Source organism: Rhipicephalus sanguineus, chromosome 6 (genome assembly GCF_013339695.2).
Source record: "Rhipicephalus sanguineus isolate Rsan-2018 chromosome 6, BIME_Rsan_1.4, whole genome shotgun sequence".
Lineage (NCBI taxonomy): Eukaryota > Metazoa > Arthropoda > Arachnida > Ixodida > Ixodidae > Rhipicephalus > Rhipicephalus sanguineus.
In genome coordinates this window covers 132,199,650-132,221,720 of record NC_051181.1, presented here as the reverse complement: position 1 = coordinate 132,221,720, position 22,071 = coordinate 132,199,650, and the positions used below count along the sequence as shown (strand labels likewise).

General features: G+C 46.2%; 1 protein-coding gene across 1 annotated transcript; it reads left to right on the top strand.

Annotated features, from left to right (window-relative positions):
- Window positions 1–3,216: 3,216 nt before the first annotated feature.
- Window positions 3,217–14,658, top strand: LOC119396438 (sestrin-3). The gene is made up of 7 exons (XM_037663657.2): window positions 3,217–3,577; window positions 7,194–7,355; window positions 7,750–7,938; window positions 8,523–8,708; window positions 9,344–9,699; window positions 10,206–10,431; window positions 12,119–14,658. The coding sequence occupies exons 1-7, from the start codon at window positions 3,500–3,502 to the stop codon at window positions 12,203–12,205; spliced, it is 1,284 nt and encodes a 427-aa protein (XP_037519585.1). The 5' UTR covers window positions 3,217–3,499; the 3' UTR covers window positions 12,206–14,658.
- Window positions 14,659–22,071: the final 7,413 nt, after the last annotated feature.

Below are 22,071 nucleotides of genomic sequence, written 5' to 3'. Positions count from 1 at the left end.
CCACGCGTCGTCAGAACAGCACACAGTACAGTGGCAGCATATTTTTTTAACAGCATTCTCTTGATGCGCGTAAACAATGCCACGAACTGCTTTTTGTTCTTTATTATTTATGTCTTCAAACGCAGACATTGTGCTGTTCTCCAAGCAGTTATTGATCAGCTGAGATATCTCATCTCGAAAGGGGGTCGTTGTGCGGCGAGAACCAAGTGTCTATACATCGCGGGCGAACAGCAAGTCCCTGCGCCCCTTCTAGAAAGAACAATGACCGCGCAATAGATAAACAAAGAAAGAATACCCGCTGACACGAAGGTAGTTATACGCTGTACTGGCGATTGGCTTCCACATGATAACCGATTGCGTGTCGAATTTTGTTATTTCGCTGGTGTTTTGCTTGCAGAAACATACGCACTGCGCAATCAGGCTTCCTTTGTCGTATGTTCACCTTTGTCAAAACAAAACAAACTATAACTATATACATATACACAATGTAGCCGTAAAAAAGCAATGCTCCGCTTTACCCAACCAGTGCATACCCTTTCTGAACAGTGGGATATGACACAGAGTCCATTGAATGAACACATTTCGTCCGGGCATGCCACCGCGACGGTGATAGAGCGTTTGATGTGCCGGTGGCCCCTCGTAGTCGTATAATAACAAACACGCCAGTGGCATAAATCAGACCGAGCAACTTGCACAGGCATAGCCAAAAATTTTTGTCGGGCTGGAAGAGGTCTGAACCACCCTTCATGTATGTTCGTGCGTGTTTGTATATGTGCGTGCATTTATACGCATGCAAAATTGGAAGTTTTGGGGGAGGGGGGTGCGGAGTTGATCACTCCCCCCCCCCGGCTACGCCAGTGCAAGCAGGCACCTAGCTCAGCGCGAGCCTGCGGATCTTGGCGAGAGTTCCAGTCAGTGCCGAGCACGCAAGCGCGAGATAAAAAGCAATTCGTTCGCGTTAAGTGTGCGGGATACTGTATAAAGAACCGCATCGGGGGAGGTTAACGAAAAAAAAAAAGAAAGGCCGGAGGCAAAAGAAAGAGGGAGAGAAGGGCGGCGCGAGGCATTAGTTAAGACCCGGAGAGCCTTCTCCTTGCACGCTGAGCGGAGCAAAAACAGCGAAGGTGACCGGGCTCCGATCGGCGGTCACGTAGTGCGCCCGCTCCCGCTCGGGCGCACCACCGCACCCTTCTCCTCTCCACCGCACCTCTCCTCCTTTCCACCGACATCTTCCTTCGACTCCGATCCGGGGGCCCCGCGCTTCGACCCTCCCTCTCTCCACACTGTGAAAGAGGCCGGCCGGCCGGCCGGTGAAAGTACGCGAACATTGGTCGCTACGATAGCGGTGGCTCCTTTGTTCGGCTGGAGCGTCGCTGGCAGCGGCCACCATGGATGATTTAGTTCCAAGCCAGCCAGTGGCATGAATAGAGAACACTACTGCAGCCACATAAGTTCGACTCGCATTGAGTAAACCTGGAAGAACGGCTTTCTTTGTTTATTCCTTTTAGCAGATACCAGCCCAGTGAGATGTGCGTTAGCGTTTGTCGCCACTACGCATGCTTCATACGCTATCCTCTTGCGTACCCACGTTAAGTGACGGAAATAGCGTACGTACGCAACGAACGCTATCTTTGCGTATCATAATCTAAAACTGCAGAATAAATCAAGGTTACTTACTGTCGTTTAAGCCTTGACAAAGCGTCCTGTTTTGGGCGTGACGCGTGCTTAATGATGTCAGTGCAAATTCAATAATTTATTCGTTTTCGGAAATGACCGTGGATTACCGGCGGCAGCACCAGGCTTCCTGTCTAGCAATAGAAACAGTAAGATGCCGGTTGGTTCATTGTTCTAGATGATGCGAGTTTCCTTATTCGCATGGCGTAGTGTTAATAACGAGCCAGAAAAAAAGTCGAAGAAAGCTTTGGCGCTTGCAAGAAAAGTGTAGAATGCAATTGCTTTGTCGGTCATCTTGTATATCCTGCTACGCTTCAACAATGCAGTACCACAGTTAGTGAAGCTTCAGAAAGTTGCGTTTGCGACGGTGCAACGCCTCATTAAAGCGGGGTCAAACGTTCCGTCAGAGCAAATGAACACGTGGAACAAGCTCCTCGCATCATTCGGAGAGATCAAGCGCACCTCACAACTAGTTGTGAAAACCACGCAACCACACGCGATCCTTGAAGAGAGGAGCTCCTTTCGGATTAGACTTTACACGTAGCAGGAAGTGACATAGAGCTGATTTTCCACTCCAGAGGGAGAGATGAAAAGTAAAGTAGCATTCGGGAGCATTACAAATCTCCGCTGTAATCTCGAGAGAGACGGTGTTTGCGGGCCTTGACTTCTAGCCAACGAATAAAGAAACCTCCGCGAAGGATAAGTAGCGAGAAGGGACCTCAGAGACGGCAAAACAAGGACACAAGCCAGATTACGCTGTCAGCCGCTGCCGGCGCAAAAACAGCGCGGCGGAGTCCGGTAATCCCGAGGTTGTGAGAGACCTGGCCACGAGCAAGACCGGACACAATCTACACACTTCGAACCGCACAGCACACCTGTGCGGAAGCGACTGACGCCAAGTCACCGCAAGGCTGTTTTGCGACGCCAGAACGACCGCAGCGCCGCCGCTACCAGCTGGAATTTTCCGTTGCCTGATGCAAGGGCGGCGCGCTGTCTTGAAGGGAGCGGCAACAACGCGTTTACAACAAAAGGGTGAGGCGCTTCGCGATTTGTTTAGAAAGCGACAGTAAGGCATGGAATAAATCACTCCCACAACGCTTAAACGCGCCTGCATACACCTTAACCTAACGTGCCACGAGACTAGCATCATAACCTGCACTTCTCGCTGTGTACGCCGAGTAGTCAGTTTAAGTGCAATAATTGCATCCTCGTTCCCAATCAGAAGATAAAGCGTTTTACGCTTCTTTTGATACCACATGAAAGCAAATCACGCGCCTGCGCTTTGTTGCACTTGCCTAGCCAGTGCACCAGCCAGCAAGCCCGTAGCACTCGCTTTCTGCTTGCTGCCGCTCCGTTCAAAACGAGGACGTAGCACAAGCTGCTCTCCCAACGCGTCGCCATAGCGACGAGTGCCAGGGGGCGCCGGCGTCGCCGCTTTTCCTCTCGCCTAGCGGTCGCCGATTGGTCGGCTGGGCATCTCCTGATTTTCAGCTGTTTACTAGTCCAGCTGATAGGGGCTTTCGTTCATTATTGAGAATGACAGCCTAGGTGGTAGCTCGTATGCGTGTGTGAGTGCGTGCTGTCGTGCGTCTCGGCTTCGGGAGGCTCTGCAACTCCGTAGGATTTCCAAAGGGGCGACGGACTCTTAGGATGACGGACGCATGATCTCGAAGCGACAGACTTCGGCGGTGCATGTGTGAGTGAGTGCGTGGTGACACAGGGTAATACTGCGGCGAGTCGTTCTTCTAGTCGTGCGGTTGCGTCCCGGGAAGAAGACCCTCCGTAGGATCACACCAGCGCTTTGCGTGGATCTTTCTGGGGGCTCATGATTCTGCCCTGCCGCAACAACAGTCCACTGCACGATACTTCAAATCATACCATGGGCCAAATGGGAATACGAAACGTGAGTACCCGTTTTTCTTGCCGCATCGCGACTCGCCGGTTGGCGACGCCGGGAAGGAGGCCAAGCCGGCCGGCTTTCTTTGTCTCTCGTCTGCACCGGGTAACCGGCAGAGCCGGCTTCGTGTAATCGTAAAGGGACGCACAATCCGACTTAGCGAGTTTGCACCGGCCGATTTTGACGAGCTATCGAAGTACTTTCTTTCTCTCGTGCGTTGTGCAAAATCGTCTGCTTCGGGACTCCATTGTCTCGGGGGGGTGTGCCGCTCCGGGCTTTGTTGCCGAGTGGCTTCCGCATCAACGCGATCCTCTTTAGCATCGTTTCGCCGCATCTTTTCTCGCTAACGTTACTACGCTTTTGCGAGCTCGTAATCGGCTAGATTCGGTTTGTTCTTTCTTGTCACCGGTGCGGCGTCCGGCTTTGGAGCGTCAGCCGGCATCACTACCGACCGGGCCCAGCTACTACAAGGGTATCGGGCACTTTGCCCCAGGTCTTCTCGAGGAAAAGGGCTCGTCACGATTGGGGCACGCTGAAGTTCGGCCGCGATATTCAGCCTGAGGGACCGAGCATGCAAGCAAGCAAGCCGCTGCAAGCTGCGGGCATATTTCTTTCGACCGGTTTGGAGGATGCTGTCCCGTCCGTGCTGACGAAACGCCGTGCAGAGGTTGCCAGCCCAACTTAGCGTACGCCGCTGTCAGCGGCGATGTTTCTTCTGAGCTTGATTGCCCGTGTAGTAGCTTTCTCGTGCTACTTAGTCGTGTTTCTGCGGCACTCCAAAATTTTAGCTATTCGTGCAGAGAGAGAAACGAAAAAGGGACGCCCTGACATCGCAGTGCGGAGATGCGGCTTTTGTTCCTGCTCTTGGGAGGACGCTTTTTTTTATTATGCGGTCGCTTCTATCATGGACAAAAATCTCGGTCCGTAGTAGTACGACCGAGGTGGCACGGGCCGCTGGTAGCGCCCGGATTCTAGCTTTTATCGTTGTTATATCTTTCTGGAGTCTCGCTTTTTTTTTTTTTTTGTTTCTTCAGCTCTCTCGTGTTAGGTCTGCCGCCGCTATTGTGCTGCCGGCCTTTTGAATTCAGGTTTCTCTCGCCAGGCCTGTGCGTGGCGCCAGCCTTAGCAACAGCGGCTGCCGCCTCGCCATTGGCCGCTGCGGCGGCGCGCCTGTCGCTGCTCCTGCCCGTTGCGCCGCATTACGCCCGGCATGGGACGGTTCGCTTTTTTGGATGAATGCTTGTTTTGCTTGGAGTGCTCGCTTCACATTCTACGTGCGAGCTTTCATTTCGTCCTACCCCTCCCTCAGTATACATACGTGCACCACTTATTATTTTTTTTTTTTTTTAAAAGAAGGGGAATTTGTTCGAGAGACTAGTTTCTTTGTGAGGAAAGCATAAAGGACATTATTTGTTGTTTAATTGTAGTGTAATAGTTTTACTTGAGTAGGAAAGGATCTCTCGGTGGGATCTGAACCCACAACCTTCGAAAGTTGTGGGTTCAGATCCCATCGACTGAAATGGTAATCTTTCGTTCACTTTTATTCCTTCCAATTTACTTCAAGACCATTACACTACAGTTAAAGAAACAAATGTCCCCCTATGCTTCCCTCAGCTGAATTGTCTGTTGGTTCATTATTTTGTTTGTTACTTATACTCGAAAAAAAAAATTATTTGCGCTGCAAGTTCAGTGTTTGCAGACAGTCGGCGTTTATTCAATTTTTTGTTTAAGTGTGTCGGAAGCTGCCATGATAGACGCTCCAGCACCCGTCGTTATCCGTGTTCCGCAGTAACTTTTTCTTTTTGTTCCTTTTCTGTCATGTCACGTCGCGCGGAAAAGGGCGTCTCGCATGACGAAGCTGACCGGTATTTCTCTTTTTGCCCGCGGGATGTTTTCTCGCCCGCTGAACGGTCCTTGCCTTGCCTTTTGAATCCGACGTGTCTTGACATGCGCCTTATCACGATTGCTGGCATTTCCGAATAAAACCTTTCACAAATCGGAACACCGCACATTACCATTCTGTTTAACCAGGCGTTCTTTTTTTTTTTTTGTTTCTCGTATGCGGTGAGAAGTTCTCGATTTGGCAATTACCTTCTTAATTGCGATCCCTACAGCGGCTGAACTTTTCGCCGGTCGCGCATTTTCCGCGGTTTAACTTCGAGCGCTTCGCGTTTTGAAGTGGGCTGTTGTGTTAAATTTGTTCAAATGTCAGCCGTTTCGCCTAGTTTTATCGTACCGGCAGTGGCATTATCGTGAACTGTTAGTTTTACAAAAAGCCACTTTTCATAATGTTTGTCGCATGAGCAGACACAATGTAGCCATTATCTTTTGTAGTATGCTGTATATTTCTCGTAAAATGCCACTTGAATGCGAGTGCTGCCTCAATGAGTCATTTGTGTAAAGTATTCAGTAGGTGCACTAATTTCACCCCCCCAACAGCTGTAATCCGATTCTGCGCAGAAAATGAGCAAATACATGTATTTTATTTCTTCATTGAAGTGGAAAATTTCCAAAACGTTATGGCCTTCAACAGACGTCGACTTCCTTTTTTTTTTCTTCCATTTTTTTTTGCGATTTTTCGAGGCAGCTGTGTGTCAGGTGCTCTTTCTAATGGTTTCCTCGATATCGCTTATTTCTTGGTGCGGAAGCGTGAACTGTACAACACCGAACGGTTCCAGCGTAGCCGCGGCACATTCTATTCTGGCATCATCTTTTTTCCCAGTCTACTCTGTAGTTGTTTTTGCTTTGTTTTTATCTAAAGTACGCATTGGCGACATGTACAGCGGTTCCCGACCCACTGCGCCTCCTCACGAGTATTTCACTTGTTTACTGCCAATCTTTTTTTTCTCTCTCTCTTTCAATAATTACGGGCGTGCTTCCGCGTCCACGTCGCAAATGTAACTATGGTAACCACGCTTTGTAGGATAATTACGAACCTCACGTGAGCGTTTACGAAAGAGACTGCAGTGTGATGCTTGGAATTGTTTTGCGCACACGGAGCTGTGAAACATTATGTATACAAAATTTACAATGACGTGTTCACAATCTTAGATAGCTTGCAGCGACACGGATACAATCTAGCTCAACCTTACGTCGTCCAGACGCTTTGTTACAGCAGGACATTGTAGCGCATTAAGTTAATCCGGTCCACTTTAAATGTTGGCACAGTTTATAAACGAGAAAAAAGAGAACCTTCGACGAGTTGCATAACTGCTCTTAGTCGTTATTAAACTGTTATAAAAGACTACTGCTTGGTGTAATAAATGTTCCTACTCAAACCACCGGCAACTTTCGAAAGAACGTCATCACGCAGATCGGTGTTTGATCTCAATACCTTCTTTTGTCTCCGGTGCTGCCACCATTTCGAACGCCTTTAGCTGAACTTTGGAGGCCAGTTAACTGCGAGTGAAAGTAGCTGAAAGCGTTTGTAGGCCGTGCAAGCAGTCATTAAAGCCGTGATGATGGCTGCCTTTGGTTGCCAGACCTTGCTCTTGCTCTGCTACAACCCCACCATAATATTCGTGTTCAAATTAAGTAAAAAAATTAAGTGCTCTTATTAATGCTGCTGGTTTTTGTCACATCAGTGCATAACTGTTGTGCATCTATTTTTTTTCTTTTGCAGACTCAAGTGCTGTTTATCGATGCGCTTTGCCAAAGCAGCCACCTGGACCTACTCATGGGCTACCACTCGGCCTACCAGGGTCCATTTCTCAAGACACAAAACTTCATCCTGAAGAGTGATGGGCCACTCCCATACGACCAAAGACATTACATCGCAATCATGGTAAGCACTCCCTCTTAAGCACATCTTGCATGGGCCATGCCGTAGTGCTTCAAAAGCGGAAAAACAAGAAAGGCGTGTCTTCAGTCACTAGTGCAACTGGCTTACTGCACAGTACTAGGAATGGGAGTGCCAAGAATGATGACGGGCACACTGCATGAACTGATATTTAAAAAAATGGCCTAAATATTGATAAGTGGGATCGAATCTCGAAACAAATCATAATCTGCATATTAGCTATCATTTCTTGGAGCACCAGTCGTGTTGCACATGCACTGTCGAGACATGTCTCGCCTTTACGCTCAATAGTGGACAGGTATTACTTGAGTACTCGACCATTACAGCTAGCCCACGTCGCTTCAACGATGACAAAATTCGTTTAATCTGTGCATTACAGGCAGCAGCAAGGCACAACTGCACCTACCTGGTGAACATGCAGCGGGAAGCATTCCTGTCTCCGGATGTTGCGGGGGACAAATCGTGGCTCCAGGGCTTGGACTGCATTCCGAAGAAGTTGAGGGACCTAGACGAGATCAACAAGATCCTTGCTCACCGCCCTTGGCTTATAACAAAGGAGCACATAGAGGTAGGCACGCACTGTTGCTTACTGCACATTGGCTGCAGTGCTTATTAGCTTGCACCTCGCTGCGCTTGCTGTCCAGCTGAAACATGTAATGAAGATACTGAAGGAAATGCCGAAGACTTTCATAAAGTGTAACAAAATGGAGCATAACAAATACCTGGGATATGGATGAGCCAGCGACCTAATTTTCGTTCAACACCTGCTTTTTTAAGGCACCTTTCTCTTGCACTTGGTTTGGTCATGCCAAGGAAGTATTAAGTATTTATCTGATGCTGTACAGATGGCTCTAGTGTTAAAGGGAACGCTCGGGCATGGGCCAAGCCCACATCTGGCTCTCTCGCAAAAGCACAGTCACGTGTATAACTCATAGTTGGCAGTTCAGACAATTTTCAACAAACCTGTGCAGTCAGCGGGCATTGATTCCTCAGCCATTTGCAGCTGAGGCTCCGGCAATATGAGAGGGCCACATTCGCGCGTTCCCTTTACCATTGGACCATGCTGTACATCGCAGTGACACTACAGTGCGTTACACTTGTGCCTTTGTGTCTGTGCTTCATAGCATGTGCTTTCTTTTTGTTACTTTGCAGAAGTTAACCAAAGGGAAGAACAACTGGTCCTTATCGGAGGTAGTGCAGGCCATCGTGATCCTTGCCCACTTCCATGCGCTGTCCAGTTTCGTGTTTGGTTGTGGCATCAACACCGACATGGAGGAGGAGACGAATGGAACGACAGTCTACAGTGCCAACGGAGACTCTGGAGTGCCAGCTATGAAGGTGCGTACTTTTTCTGTTAAGTTGGATGTTGTGCATAAAAAAATAACAGTGGGTTGGTTAGGTGACTTCATTGTAGGACTGAACATGTAGTTATCGAGCATTGCCAGTCACAGTGGTTGAATTACAGCATTCTTCTGTCAAGCTAGAAGTGACTTGTGAAAACAGTATCAACTAGAGGGCTTTTTAAAAAAGCACGACTTCTGAGAGAAATCTGAGGCATCATGCTTGGACCTACATCGCAGTAACAATCCCCAGCAGTGTGCATCATCTTGCTAGGGGCTTTTTGAAAAACGCTAAGAAAACCGTACCATTACCAATCATGCGGCTTTGACAAGATTGCTTCGCTAGTAATGTAGTGCTCGTAAGGATTTAGGCAAGTGAAATTCAATTGCTAAATGCACTAGTAAATGATCAGTCGGTCCTTGAGCAATACTAGCCATTTTCAGTGTTTTAGGAGCATTAATCAAACTTGTTTCTGAGCTCAGTGAAGTAATGCTGCAGTGCTCAAATTTAGGTCAGAGAGACCTAGTTTGGCATAGAAAACTTTGATTTATGGACCAATCATACAAAGCTTGTTATGCCCAAGTGATCAATGTGACTTGACTGTGGCATTTTTTTTTTTGTTCCTTGTGCAGAATGGGCATACCACTGTAGAGACCATCATGGAGAGGATGAAGAACATCTCTGAAAAACGCTACAACGAGCTAACGTTAGAGGAGAGGGCTCGCTGCTTCAACACAGAATGCAACGGTGGCGAACTCCTGGCAGCTCGGCGCAGCATCCCCAAGAGTGACTTGTCTCAATTCATCACGGATGCTGACTTTGGCTACCAGGACTTTTCCCGGAGGGGAGTCTCGGAAATTCCAACATTCCGGATACAGGACTACTCCTGGGAAGATCATGGCTACTCCCTTGTCAACCGGCTATACAATGACGTGGGGGAGCTCCTCAACGAGAAGTTCAAAGTGGCCTACAACCTCACCTACTACACGTGAGTAGCTAATGCTTGTTATATTACCGCACAGTTGGCCGGGGCTGATAATTATTGCAGAACACCCATGTAGTCTACTTTCTGGGGATTAGAACTGTAGTGTTGCACATTCAAAGCTTTTTGATTTTCTTAACAGATACTTTGCCTGCAAGAAATATGTAGTCATTCATGCGAACAGAAAAGCAGTGGACTAGTGCAAGAAAAAACAAGCCTATACTAGTGAAACAGACCTGTCACCTAAAATGTGAAAGCGTGAGCGATGTTGCTTGGCAATATCAAAGCTGTAGTACGTTTTCGTTTGGGCATGCTCGAACATTGTAGCAAGTTATTATGAAATGTAGAGTATGGCCAGTAATACCCTATGGCCACCTTATCTTGAGTTGAATTCTCAGAGGTTTCAAGTTTAGCATGCGCCTGTTGCTTAATGGAATATTCAGGCTCATTGCCAGACTATGGCCGCCACTCTTTTTAATGACTTGTGCACTTTGTTTGCTTCATGTGTGCAGAATGGGGAGCAAAACAAATGTGGACACATCCATGTTCCGGAGGGCAGTCTGGAACTACATCCAGTGCATCTACGGCATCAGGCACGACGACTATGATTACCGGGAGGTCAACGAACTCTTGGACCGGGACCTGAAAGAGTACATCAAGGCTGTGTGCTGCTATCCAGATCGCATGACCAAAGAGGACTATGACAATGTCATGAGGGAGTTCAAGTACGCCGAAAAGGTAAATATCCATTCCCGCTTCCTTTCTGGAAAGTAACGTGTGTAGTCATTGTACTGGTATGGCTGGTGGTACATTATAGGTTGACAGTATCCCCTTTCATAATGGTCCACCTTGTAGTTCAACTTTCAAGTCTCGAAAAGTATGGAGGAAATTGTGGAAATGCTGAGCAAGATCTATTGCATTAGCTAGCACCAGCTGATCGTGTTACCACCAAAGCTAGTATGAGCCCTGGGAACACTTTGGTGGCTGCTATTTACCTAACTAGACAGCATCGTTAGTTAAACAAGCAAATGAACTACTAATAGCTATGCTCATACAGTCAACCCAAAAGTTCAGATTGTCAGATTTAAGGAAAGGCTATATCTTTCTACAGCCTCGGAACGTAATGTAGTGGCACTTGTACTAGTGGTAATTGTGTTGTGTGCTTTCCTTGGCTACTGTTGGGAACTGCTCAGAGATATATTCTCTCTGTTTTCGTGGTTTGTAAGCTTTTGCAATTGACTGTACAAATATTGGAAAGTAAGTTCCCTCATACAGTAAAAGCTCGTTAATTCGGATTTCACGGGACCGGAAAAAATGTCCGAATTAACCGAATGCCGAATTAACGAATAAACAGGAAAAACAACATTAAAATCAAGTTGCAGAAGCATACCTTTATTTGCTGAAGTATTTTGTAATGGTCGTCTGCGTTTTCGCGCAGATTCCGGCTGACATTACAATTTTAACTCTTCCAAACGGCCAACACCACGCAAACTGTTGCAAGTGCTCAGGCAAACGTCCTCTAATATCAAAAGCGCCTCCGAGACTTCCCGTGAGGTGCGACGATGAGGTCACGACATCATTAATAATTTCTTGATCGGGCAGGAGACCAGTCGTGGCGACACAATCATCAATCGCGATGTAGTCATGTAGTCCTGAAGGGTCATATTTGTGGGAAGGACAATCGTCGGTGGACTCGGCTGATGACTCGTCGATGCCATCGTCAGCTACTGCCGCATGCTCGGGCCTCACATGTAAACACGGTCACAACGGGGAAAAATAAGAGAACAACGCAAGAAGAGACGGTGCCGACACAACACAAGGGAAAATGGTGTCGGAGGCGCATTGGAGCGAAGAAAGAAGACGCTGACGTTCGGTGACGCTGCGATCGCCCCCACTAGTTGATGACGATGGCGATGTCACTCAGGTTTCGGTTTCGCTCCAGTGGTGCCATCGATGCTTTACCACACTTTTGTGTAGCAGCAGCCATCAGCATTTGTCCGAATTAAGCGGTGCGGAGCCCAATTCTGACGAATTAACGAAGGTTTGGTCCCATAGATTAACATGCACTTTGGCCGGGACCAAGAGAGCCGTCCGAATTATCCGAATTTCCGAATTAACGGGTGTCGAATTAACGAGCTTTTACTGTAATTAAGTTAGGCTTGTTGGGTAGTGTATCCTTTTCACCAGTAAAGTAGCCGACCATGTGCACATGCTAGAGCATGAATAGTGGAGAATATGTGCCACAGCTGCATTGTTTTCATCTAATTCTGCTCATGTAGCAGTTGACAGCTGCGAGTCCGTTGTTGCATTTCCAAGATTGGAAGTGGCAATAAGTGTGTTGAAGATTTGTAGATGTGTAAAAATTTCTCGTCCTTAAGCATGCCCGTATTTATGATGCATTTTTCTTTTTCTCCTCCCCTCGCAGGTGCACGTAACAATCATGATTCTGGAGGCACGCATGCAAGCCGAACTTCTCTATGCACTGCGGGCGCTCATGAGGTATATGACGTGACTCGTCCAGCAAGCGGCCAAAATGGGACTCCCGTTACTATCTCTGCGTGCGCGTGCACTCTCTTGAGGCAACGTTCGCCCCCCTGATACTTCTCGCCCCCACCTTGACGCGAGGCGGCCGGACCCCTCGATCGAACATGGGGAAGAAGAGACTCTCTCCGTTCTGCGACATCTGCTACTGTCGTCTTCTAGGGAACTTTTAGAAGAATTGAGACCCACCGTTTCTTCAATCCTCCTCTGCTGCTGTTACATGACTGGTGGTGTGTTATCGTCGGAATGAACCAATGTGCACCCCCACTCCCCTTCCCCCCCATTCATATGTTCATCTACTGTACATTCTATTTTGTTTGTTTTTCGTGCATACTCTCGAAGCCTCCCAAGGACACTTTCCCAAATGCATACACATCTTCTTGTGGTTTGTTTTTATCATTTCTCGGCAAACTGTGAGCACACTGCTTGTCTTGCTGCATGCGGTGTGTGCAGATCATTTCCTAATTTATTTGTTCTATCAAATGTGGGTAGGGGCGGGGTTTGTGGAAGTTCAAAGCTAAAAAAGGGTGGTTAAATACTCCTCCTGTTGTGTTGCTTTTCTTACCGTAAGATGTTTTTTTTTTTTCTTGTGCATTACTGAAAGTGCTGTTTTTAGTTCTTTCTTGTGTTAGGTACGTAGGTTCTTTAGATTTACCATTACATACTTGCTAAGAACACACTTCTATGTGAAGACGGCTGTTTTCTTTTTTACTTTATAAACGTTTCTCGAGTTAGTTTTAATGTTTCCAGAAAATGCATCAGAGTTTCTTTTATGCGTTTATTGCTTTTGTTTAGCAGGTTCCTTGCTAAAGGAAACGTTCTGGAAGACTAGGAATGGTGTGGGTTGTTCCACAGTATAGTTTTTGTTTTAACTTCCACAAATGTTTAAGAAACGTGCTGTAGTTCGTCATTTCAGCGAAGTGGCGATAGGCCAAATTTGTGTACCTTACTTGGAAGCATGGAACCACGTTTGCTGCCTCCATTCCTTTACCATAAATTTGGTTTTGTGTGTGCAAGTTTTGGCGGCATGCAAATGCAGCGGAAATCGAATCTTGGTGGAGTTCTGAGCCAGGTTTTTCTATTTTTAATGTGGCATCTGGCTAATGAGATGGCTTTATTCATGCTGAACTGAAACAGTGTTGGTAATGAATGCCTGCTTTAACTTGTAAAAGCATCTTGAGTTGCAGCTATATACGGGCACAGACAAGTACTACTGTTCACGTATCTGGTGGTAGCTTTTCTTTTTCCTTATTTATTCTTTGAAGCATTCTTACCTCATGCTTCTTGCAGCCCAAAATTCCATTTTTTTTGCTTTTTTTTTCTGGCAACAGAACTCTTCCTGTCGGTTGTTCTGCAGTCACTGGTTTTGTAGCGTTGGCAATAAAATGCCAACGGTTGGCCTGGATACTTTTCAGGGCAGTTGGGAGGAGGACTTAAAAAAAACTTCTGCCTTTGACTCTCTCGTGTTGCCTTTCTGTTTTTGTCAGCGTGGAGATTTGCGTGGCTTACGTGTGCAAAGCTGGCAAACCTCGCCAATAAGCTACACGCTTTCACGTCTACTTAGCTTTTAACTATGGTTTTTCTCGATGTGTGTAACCGATTGGTGTGCTAATTCAGGAGAGTCCCACCTGCAGTTCTAGGTAATATGCAATTCTGTCCGTGACGCTACCTGTTGTCTTAGAAGCTGGTGCAGTGTGTAGTAGGAACTCTGTGTCGGGATGTTGTTTACCGTAGCCTCACACTTTAACAATGTTTACACGAACTGCCTTCGTGCTTGCTTCAGCAATGTCTCCTTGTTACAGGCACGTGTCTGCCAGAAACCTAAGTGAGCCTTAGCCTTGTTCCACTTCTGTTGTAAGCCGAACCGGGTGATACGGAAGTAGCGAAATTGGTTAAGTCTGAACTGCCCTACCTTAAGTGGGGCCTTTTGCCGATTAGTTTGGGAAGCTCAGCAGAGCACCTGGTTTTAGAAGCACAGAAACCTTCAGCTGTGGGACCTTCTATGCCTATTGTATTCCTTCTTCTGTCTTAAAAACGCAAGCTTGCAATCCACAACTGTGCAAATGCTCTCCCCTCCTTTTGTTTGTCTTCGAACTGCTGTGCTCATGCTGTGATATGGTTGCAAAAAATACTTCCTCCCACCTCACATGAAAGGTACATGGATGCGGATACCCAGTACAGTTCTTAATTTAACCAGCTTTTTTTTGTCTAGTCCCGACTGTGATCTCCACTTTTGACGACCGCTGCTGCGCGTGCGGGCATCTTATCAAGAGATGATGAAGCTGTCTGAAAAGTTTGTATATTTTGTTAGCAATTAAATGGTCGCCCTCTGCGCCATCTCAGAGATCTGGAGCTCCTTTTTTATTGTGTGCAGATCGATGAACACGGTTTTATAGGTGACAATAAATTGCGTTTACAAGCCTACTGCCGAGTTTTCAGTTCCCTTGATAGTCCACTTGGACACCACAATCGCTTTTAATACTTGACGTGCAACCACCCAAGAGAAGCACACAAGCTTCTCTGAAGTAATCGAAAACTGCATACTTCGAACGCTTTTAGCCTCAACTCCAGTCTTCTGTGAGCCATTCAATAGTACTCAAGAAAAAGTGATTTTTTTTAAGGTTCCTTGCAACTGGCACGAGGTCAAGGATACAAATATTGAAGGTGAAACACACCGATCGATTATATATATTCCTTTCAATATGTTTTAATTATTTCAAATGCAGAAAACATCTGCCCCAAACGGCAGCCGTCAAGCCAACCTCTATCGTGAAATCTCTCCCATCATGCTGGCCTATAGCTGGAAGTACCAAAGAACTCCACCTTTAAAGGACAGTCTAAAGTGGGCAAGCAAATGCGCTTTATTAGAAAATTGTTCTTGTACAACCCTGAAAAGGTTCTTTTATCGTGACTGCAGCGTTGGTAAGAAGCGGAAGGTGAAACAATTTTGCGCTGCGAAGCTCAAGGACGTGGGTTCGATTCCTGTCCGTGGTGGCTGCGCATAAACGGGGGCAAATGTGAAAGTGCTCCGTACTGAGATTTTTCAGCGCATTAGAGAACTCAACGTGGTAAAAATTGATTACGGCATGCCTCATGGTCATGTATATTCTGCTTTCGGCATGCAAAGCACCAGAATTTAACTCTTAATTTGTTTTCTGTTAGCTCTAGCAATGGCCGGCTCAAACGTTGGTCGGCTGTCCGGCGAATGTGAAAGGCCTACAGAATGTGCAGCCGGTATGAGACTAACTTTTCAGTGCGCGATACATATGCATATAATTAGCAAAGGATACGAATAATGACACAAAGAAGGTGTTTAAAGAAACTGTTTGTTTCTTTTACAACCGGAACATGTTGTGCCTGCATTATACTTGAGAGTGGAGTCATGATTAACTGCTTGCATTGAAATCAATGGGAAAAGGTGACACCTGTTTGTTAAGTCTTCAAAGAAGTCCAAATGACTGGTCATGCTTTGGGTAATGACAGCACCTGGAGTCAAGTTAGTTGCATAAATTATGACAGTGCTTTGATCACAGTCAACAGTGAACACACGCAATAAAAAGATATATGTAGCTGACTTCATGCTCCTTGTTTTATTAATTTGGGCACACGAGAAAAAATTCATTTGCACAAACTGCGTGATTTATTTTCAGTGAAACATGCATTTCAGTTTCTATATATTTTACTGTAAATGCAATGCTGTACACACGAACTACGGCTACGTTGCTATTCTCATTCATAGCAGCTTAAAAACAGTATTTTTTCAAGCAACAGGGGTGTCATAATAGAGCAAGCTACACTTCTCTTAAAGCAAAACGCATATTTAAATCTGACTGGTTAATTACACGAAAAAGACGGAAAACAATCTTCCATCGATGAAACAATTTCTCTTCATATATAATAGACAATTTAATCCAGCATAGAAGCAGAGTTGAGTAATTTATGGGCACATTATGCAATAACAACATGATTTCGCTCTAGGCATATTGTTTCTGACATCACGATGCTGTTGCGTTGACAAGAGCTCGCTCTTTTCGTTTAATGCATGGCCTTCGAGAATTGTTGCATTGCGTTGCCGATCTTTAAGGCGATGCATGAGGTTACAGGCAATTTCCGCGTGGTTCTGTGGCGCTGCAGTTGCTGCTTCGGCGCGGGAAGAAACAAGCGTATCCGTGAGCTGCGACCTACATCGTTGAATTAAAATTAAACAATTTCTCATGTAATTTTGCTTGTATTCAACGTCTGTTCACTTTATGTGACTGCGAATCACAGAAAAGGAGCCATTTCGCGACCGAATGGGAAAAAACCTTACCGCAGACAGGTGACTGCCTTTTACATGTTACATACAAACCGCCCGGCTGCACTTCACGTTTGAGCTATCAATAACATCAACCCACGCTTAATCTTAATTTTATCGCGCAGTGTTTTCACCTCCCAACGGCGAACTTCCTTTGTCGTTTTTTTTTTTCATCTTTCGAAATGTAGCAAAAAGAAAAAAAAGCTTTTTTTCTCTCACAAAAGCCGTCGGGTCGAAACTCTGTCGCGCAAATCAGTCAGTCAGTCAGTCAGTCAGTCAGTCAGTCAGTCAGTCAGTCAGTCAGTCAGTCAGTCAGTCAGTCAGTCAGTCAGTCAGTCAGTCAGTCAGTCAATCAATCAATCAATCAATCAATCAATCAATCAATCAATCAATCAATCAATCAATCAAATGGTAAGCTCTAAAACGTGTACCTTTTAAAGCAATACATGCGGCAGTTATTCAATCAATGAACTTTTCGTGCTGTCACAGTAGCATTATTGATTTTGCACATGTACAGCAACACGACAAAGGGGACCACCTATGGATAAATCAAAAACACAATCAAAATGCAAAAAGGGGCAGCAGTGGGCTTCTCCGCACAAGGAGTCTTATTGCGGAGAAGCCACATTTGATGAATGGTTTTGGGGGTTTCTACGGGGACCGGTGTTGGGGTGCGCCGGACGCTCACAACACGAACGTCGAAAACGTGGACAGCAGAGAAGGCCTATTCAACTGTTTCGAAGAAAATCTATGGCCAGTCATTACCTTTTATAACACCATACAGTACTATCGAGATGCGGCTCTCTTCGCACAAAAGAGCACGCACGCACTGCGCTGATATTTAATAACGAAAGACACCTCTACAACCTCCTTACGTATCGGTAACATCTGCAATAACCTGAAAAATAGAAAGCCGCCTTTCATGCAGAACGCGCATTGTAGTGCAGTTCTTAGAAGTTCGTCAGTCCCATAATATCTACTGGTGCAAGCATGGATGCTTACGCGGCACTTCATTCACTCAGTGAAAGAGAGATAGCAGTCTGAACTTCATAGTAGAACAGAAAGGTGACTAAAGTTTCACTATACATCGATTCGAAGTTACATGCCACGCCAAAAGTGCAGCGCGACAGTTCTGAATTGCGCACTGTGTTTACATAAACTTGCGATGAAAGCGAACTTCGGTATTTGCTCCAGCTTACAAATAGCAGACAGCGCACCGAAAAACCCCGACAACTCGCAGCAAGCGCATGATGCTTGCGAAACGCAGTGTTTCAATCTGCAGCAAGGGCCACCCGAATGCCTCTCCAACCCTCCCACCATCTTCTCTTCAACCTTTTTCGATTCCTTCTCAAAACCAATCAGCTGCCCGCTTCTTCCATTCAACCTTTCCATCGTTTGTTTCATTCCTTTCTCGTCTGTCTCTCTCTCTCTCTCTCTCGGGAATCTGGAAGGGGAAATCAAAGCAGTGACGTCAGCGTGACGCACCGACGGCGTCAGGGACACGCCTCTGTACCCGCCCTTCTTCGACCGCTGTGACCTGCAGGCGCACGCCAAGCGCGGCGCTGGCTGCGCAACAGCCATACACAACGCTGAAGTCGCAGCTAAGAAGGCAATACTGCCCTCCATACTTTTCGGGCGTACGGCGCGGCCATTTCTTGCTGCTGTCGCCCTTTGTGCCATTGACAGAACCTCCCCGGTTCCTTCTATATCTTGTGAAATCGTTGAGCGAAGCAAAACACAGGACGAAACGTCGTGGACAGGACCGACGCTCTCTCCTGTCCACAACGTTTATTTCTGTACTGTGTTTTGCTTCGGTCAGCGATTTCACAATGATGCACAACTAACTCAACAGTCAACTCTTCTTTTGCTGCTTTGTTAATAAACGTTTTATAATAAATACTTTTGCACGCAGTCTTGCCTCGTAAGCTGTTTCTATGTGAACCGGATTAAACCGTATCGAGTCGAGCTGAAGGACCAACTGCAGGGAAATTTCAGTCTGGCTATACCAGTAATAACTAACGAGTCCTTGACGAAGATAGGCCCACCTATCAAGACGTCCTGTCTTAGGTCCTTATCATTGCTGATACAACCTCTATGGCACATTGGCTCTATATATTCGTCGGCTCCCACCGTTACGTTGTGCTGTCGAATAAGCGGAAGATAGATAGATAGATAGATAGATAGATAGATAGATAGATAGATACACTCTAAGCCAAAAATGGGAAAAAAGAGAGTAACTGCGGATTTTAGTCCTAAAGACCAACTGTTACTCCCCAAAAAGACCAACTGGAACAAGATGGCTGACATGTCTCAAGTTGGGGGAGTAACCGTTTAGGGTTAGGTTGGAAGGGAGCAACAGAAGGACGAACGGCAACATTTGCTCTCGGCGCGCAACCGTTGCTCTCCTGCAGGACGCACCATCGGTCGATGCATGGGCCACATTTCCTTGCGGGCTGGCGTAAGGAAACTACTTTTTGTAAACTGAACAGAGAGATACGCACGCTAATAGGGACATTTAGCTTGTACGTACACTTTTTAACCTTACCGTGTTACCGGAACACATGTTTTAAAAAAGTTTTAGCTCCCCGTATGTAAACGTTTACGTAAGTACGTAAACGGATATCTTTACGTTTGAATAAACCATGAAATGGTGATGATAACTGCACTTCAATTATATTTAAATTAAATAAGATTGTATCACCGCTGCGGCAAAATCACGAGGGGTTTTTAGCGTGTACAGTATCCCGGTATCCGCAAAGAGGGTGTAGAATACCGAGTTATCCGACGATGGTGTCGCCATCTTGTGACGCTTCGTGCAACCATAGTATGCGCACGTTTGTTTTCGCCTAGTGTTTTTGAGGAAAAAAAACGATTGAAAAGATAACTCATTCGTAATTATGCCACGGCAAGGCATTTACACCGGAAGTAGAACGCACGATGTTTCTGCAATAACAATTTTTTGCTTGCCTGGTTCATCTTGTTCCCGCTAGATGGCGTCACCTATTCAGCCTGTCGGGGTATTTATGTCAAGGCTTTTCACGTGCTTACAGCTTCGGTATTCTATTTCAACTCAATCTAGTGACTTTAGCCGCTGAAACAAGGTGATCGCAATTGGCGCTCGCACTTCGGCTTATTTTTACTCGGCGGCTGGAGCCTCGGTAAAGCGGGTATCGCGAGTAGCCGCGAACGAAGGTGGATTTGCGAGATAGGGCCGTATACATGTAAAGACAATCCGGCGAGTAGTTCACGTTCCGTAAAGGCCCGCGCATGCACAGATTCCTTCCGGCAACTCGTAACACTCTAACGTAAAGCTAAAAGCCCCTAATACAAGCTAAACGTTCCTAATAAAAGGCATGGTTGCACTAGAACGCCAGCACCTGAAGCTGCTGTCGTCGCAAGCTAACTGGTGTGTTTGCGTATAACACTTGGCATAAATATATAGCCTGAGAATCTGGCAATAAAATGCGAAGCTTCGCGAGATTCCGTATATACTTCACGACAAAGAAGCGGTTGAGAGAAGCACACAGTTGATAGACTTTACATTTGCGGTTTTTTGCTGAACGGCTGTCTCCAGTACAAATCAGCAAAAGCCCCGACTGCAGGGTTGCAGCAGAGATCACGCAACGAACACTTTTATCGCGATGCGCAGAAAGACTGACAGCGAGCTAATGCCGCTGCCCCCCCCCCCCTCACCTCTACCTTGTCACTTGCTGATTTTGCTGGAGGGCAGCTATCGCAATCAGGTCCGGTAGTTTGACTTTGTGTTTAATCTCAGAGCAAATGGACGTTATCAGCTCAAGCTGTGTTGTCTTTTCAAAGGGGAGGTGACTCTTCCGCGAAAAAAAATTATTAATATTGATATTAATAATAATAATGATAATAAAGAAGAAAACACACCTCCGGGCAAAAAAAAAAAGAAATTGCTGGCCTTTTAGCTAGCGCAAAAGGGACCTCTGGCAAAGCGTGTGTTTTCGCGAGAGACTCATTACCCTGACGTTTTCAGATGTTTACACTGTTACTTTTGATTCTCTTTTGAACATCACCAATGGTTCTGCACGCCTATGCTCATTTCCTTAACGTGTCAGAACGCGCAACGAACCGACGGTACATACATAACCCCGTTTCCTTTCAAACGGGGCCGTAGCGTGTGGTGGCTTAGTGGTTAGCGTACGCGCATGGAGATTAAGGGGTCACGAGTTCGAATCCTGTGTGTTTGTTGCAAGTTTTCTGAAATTTATTTCTGAGTGAAATGCCTGTATATCGTTTGTGCATCCAAACAAATGTCTGTATAAACCTCAATATGCTCTATAAGTCAATAAAAAACGAATTTTTTTTTGGCCCCAGAAGAAATTAAGGAGTAACGGGAAGGAGCATCCGTTGCTCCCTTGAGGAGCATCAGGAAGGAGTAACAGTTGGTCCTCAAGGAGCAAGTGGGGGGACTAACCGTTCATCCCCTGAAGGAGCAACTGAAAGGAGAGCAACGGTTCATCCCCTTGCCGTTGCTCCTTTTAGGAGAGTAATGGGAGTGGCAATGCACTTGCTCCCTCAAAGGAGGAACCCCTATACCCCCGTTGCTCTCTTTTGGCTTAGATAGATAGATAGATAGATAGATAGATAGATAGATAGATAGATAGATAGATAGATAGATAGATAGATAGATAGATAGATAGATAGATAGATAGATAGATAGATAGATAACCCTTAATGATAACCCCGGATGTGTTAGCCTGGCTTATCGCCTGTTTTGGCACTCCAGGTGTTAGGTGATGCCAATGGTACATACAATGACAATATGTACAGACAAATAATAGCCTTCAGGCAGCGTATTCGCAGTGCCGCAGCGCTGGTAACGGTACAGTTGTCTTTTTGACACCTTTCAAACAGCGCCCAAAGCGAACGACGCGTGCACCTCGTGGTTGTCGCCACCTCCGAGATGTTTCAGTGCCCCGTTATCTTTCTAGTCCATTTCCCCCTCTCCCCATGTGTAGGGTAGCAAACTGGATCTTCGTTCTGCCCAATTTCCTGCCGTTCTTTCACCTCTCTTGTGATACCCTTGTCTCTGTATTCATGGCGAGGAGCAGCGCGTTCCACAGGTCACATCCTTGACATGCGTCATTACGGGTGACTGTAAATGGCGGTGGTTTCGTTTTCAGTTTCGGCATGAAGAACGGCTGTCATTGAGGTCTTTTCGTGACACCTTCTCTCGTTTAGTTGAGGTTTCCCCATGTCTAAACCCTCGGAAACTACACTATTTATAATGTCTAAAACACTGTGGCATTTGACCCCTTCTATAAGGGACAGGACCCGTGCTCCTGTCCCTTATCGAAGGGGCCAAATGCCACAGTGTTTGAGACATTCATAGCGTAGTTTCCGAGGGTTTAGACATGAAGAAACCTGAACTAAACGAGCGAAGGTGTCACGAAAAGACCGAAAAAACTATATGTGTATATATATATATATATCGTCATGGCTGAATTGCTATAGTGTTGTGCTTTTATGGGGAATAAACATACGCACAGGTTTGATCGTGACCCGCGGCGGTG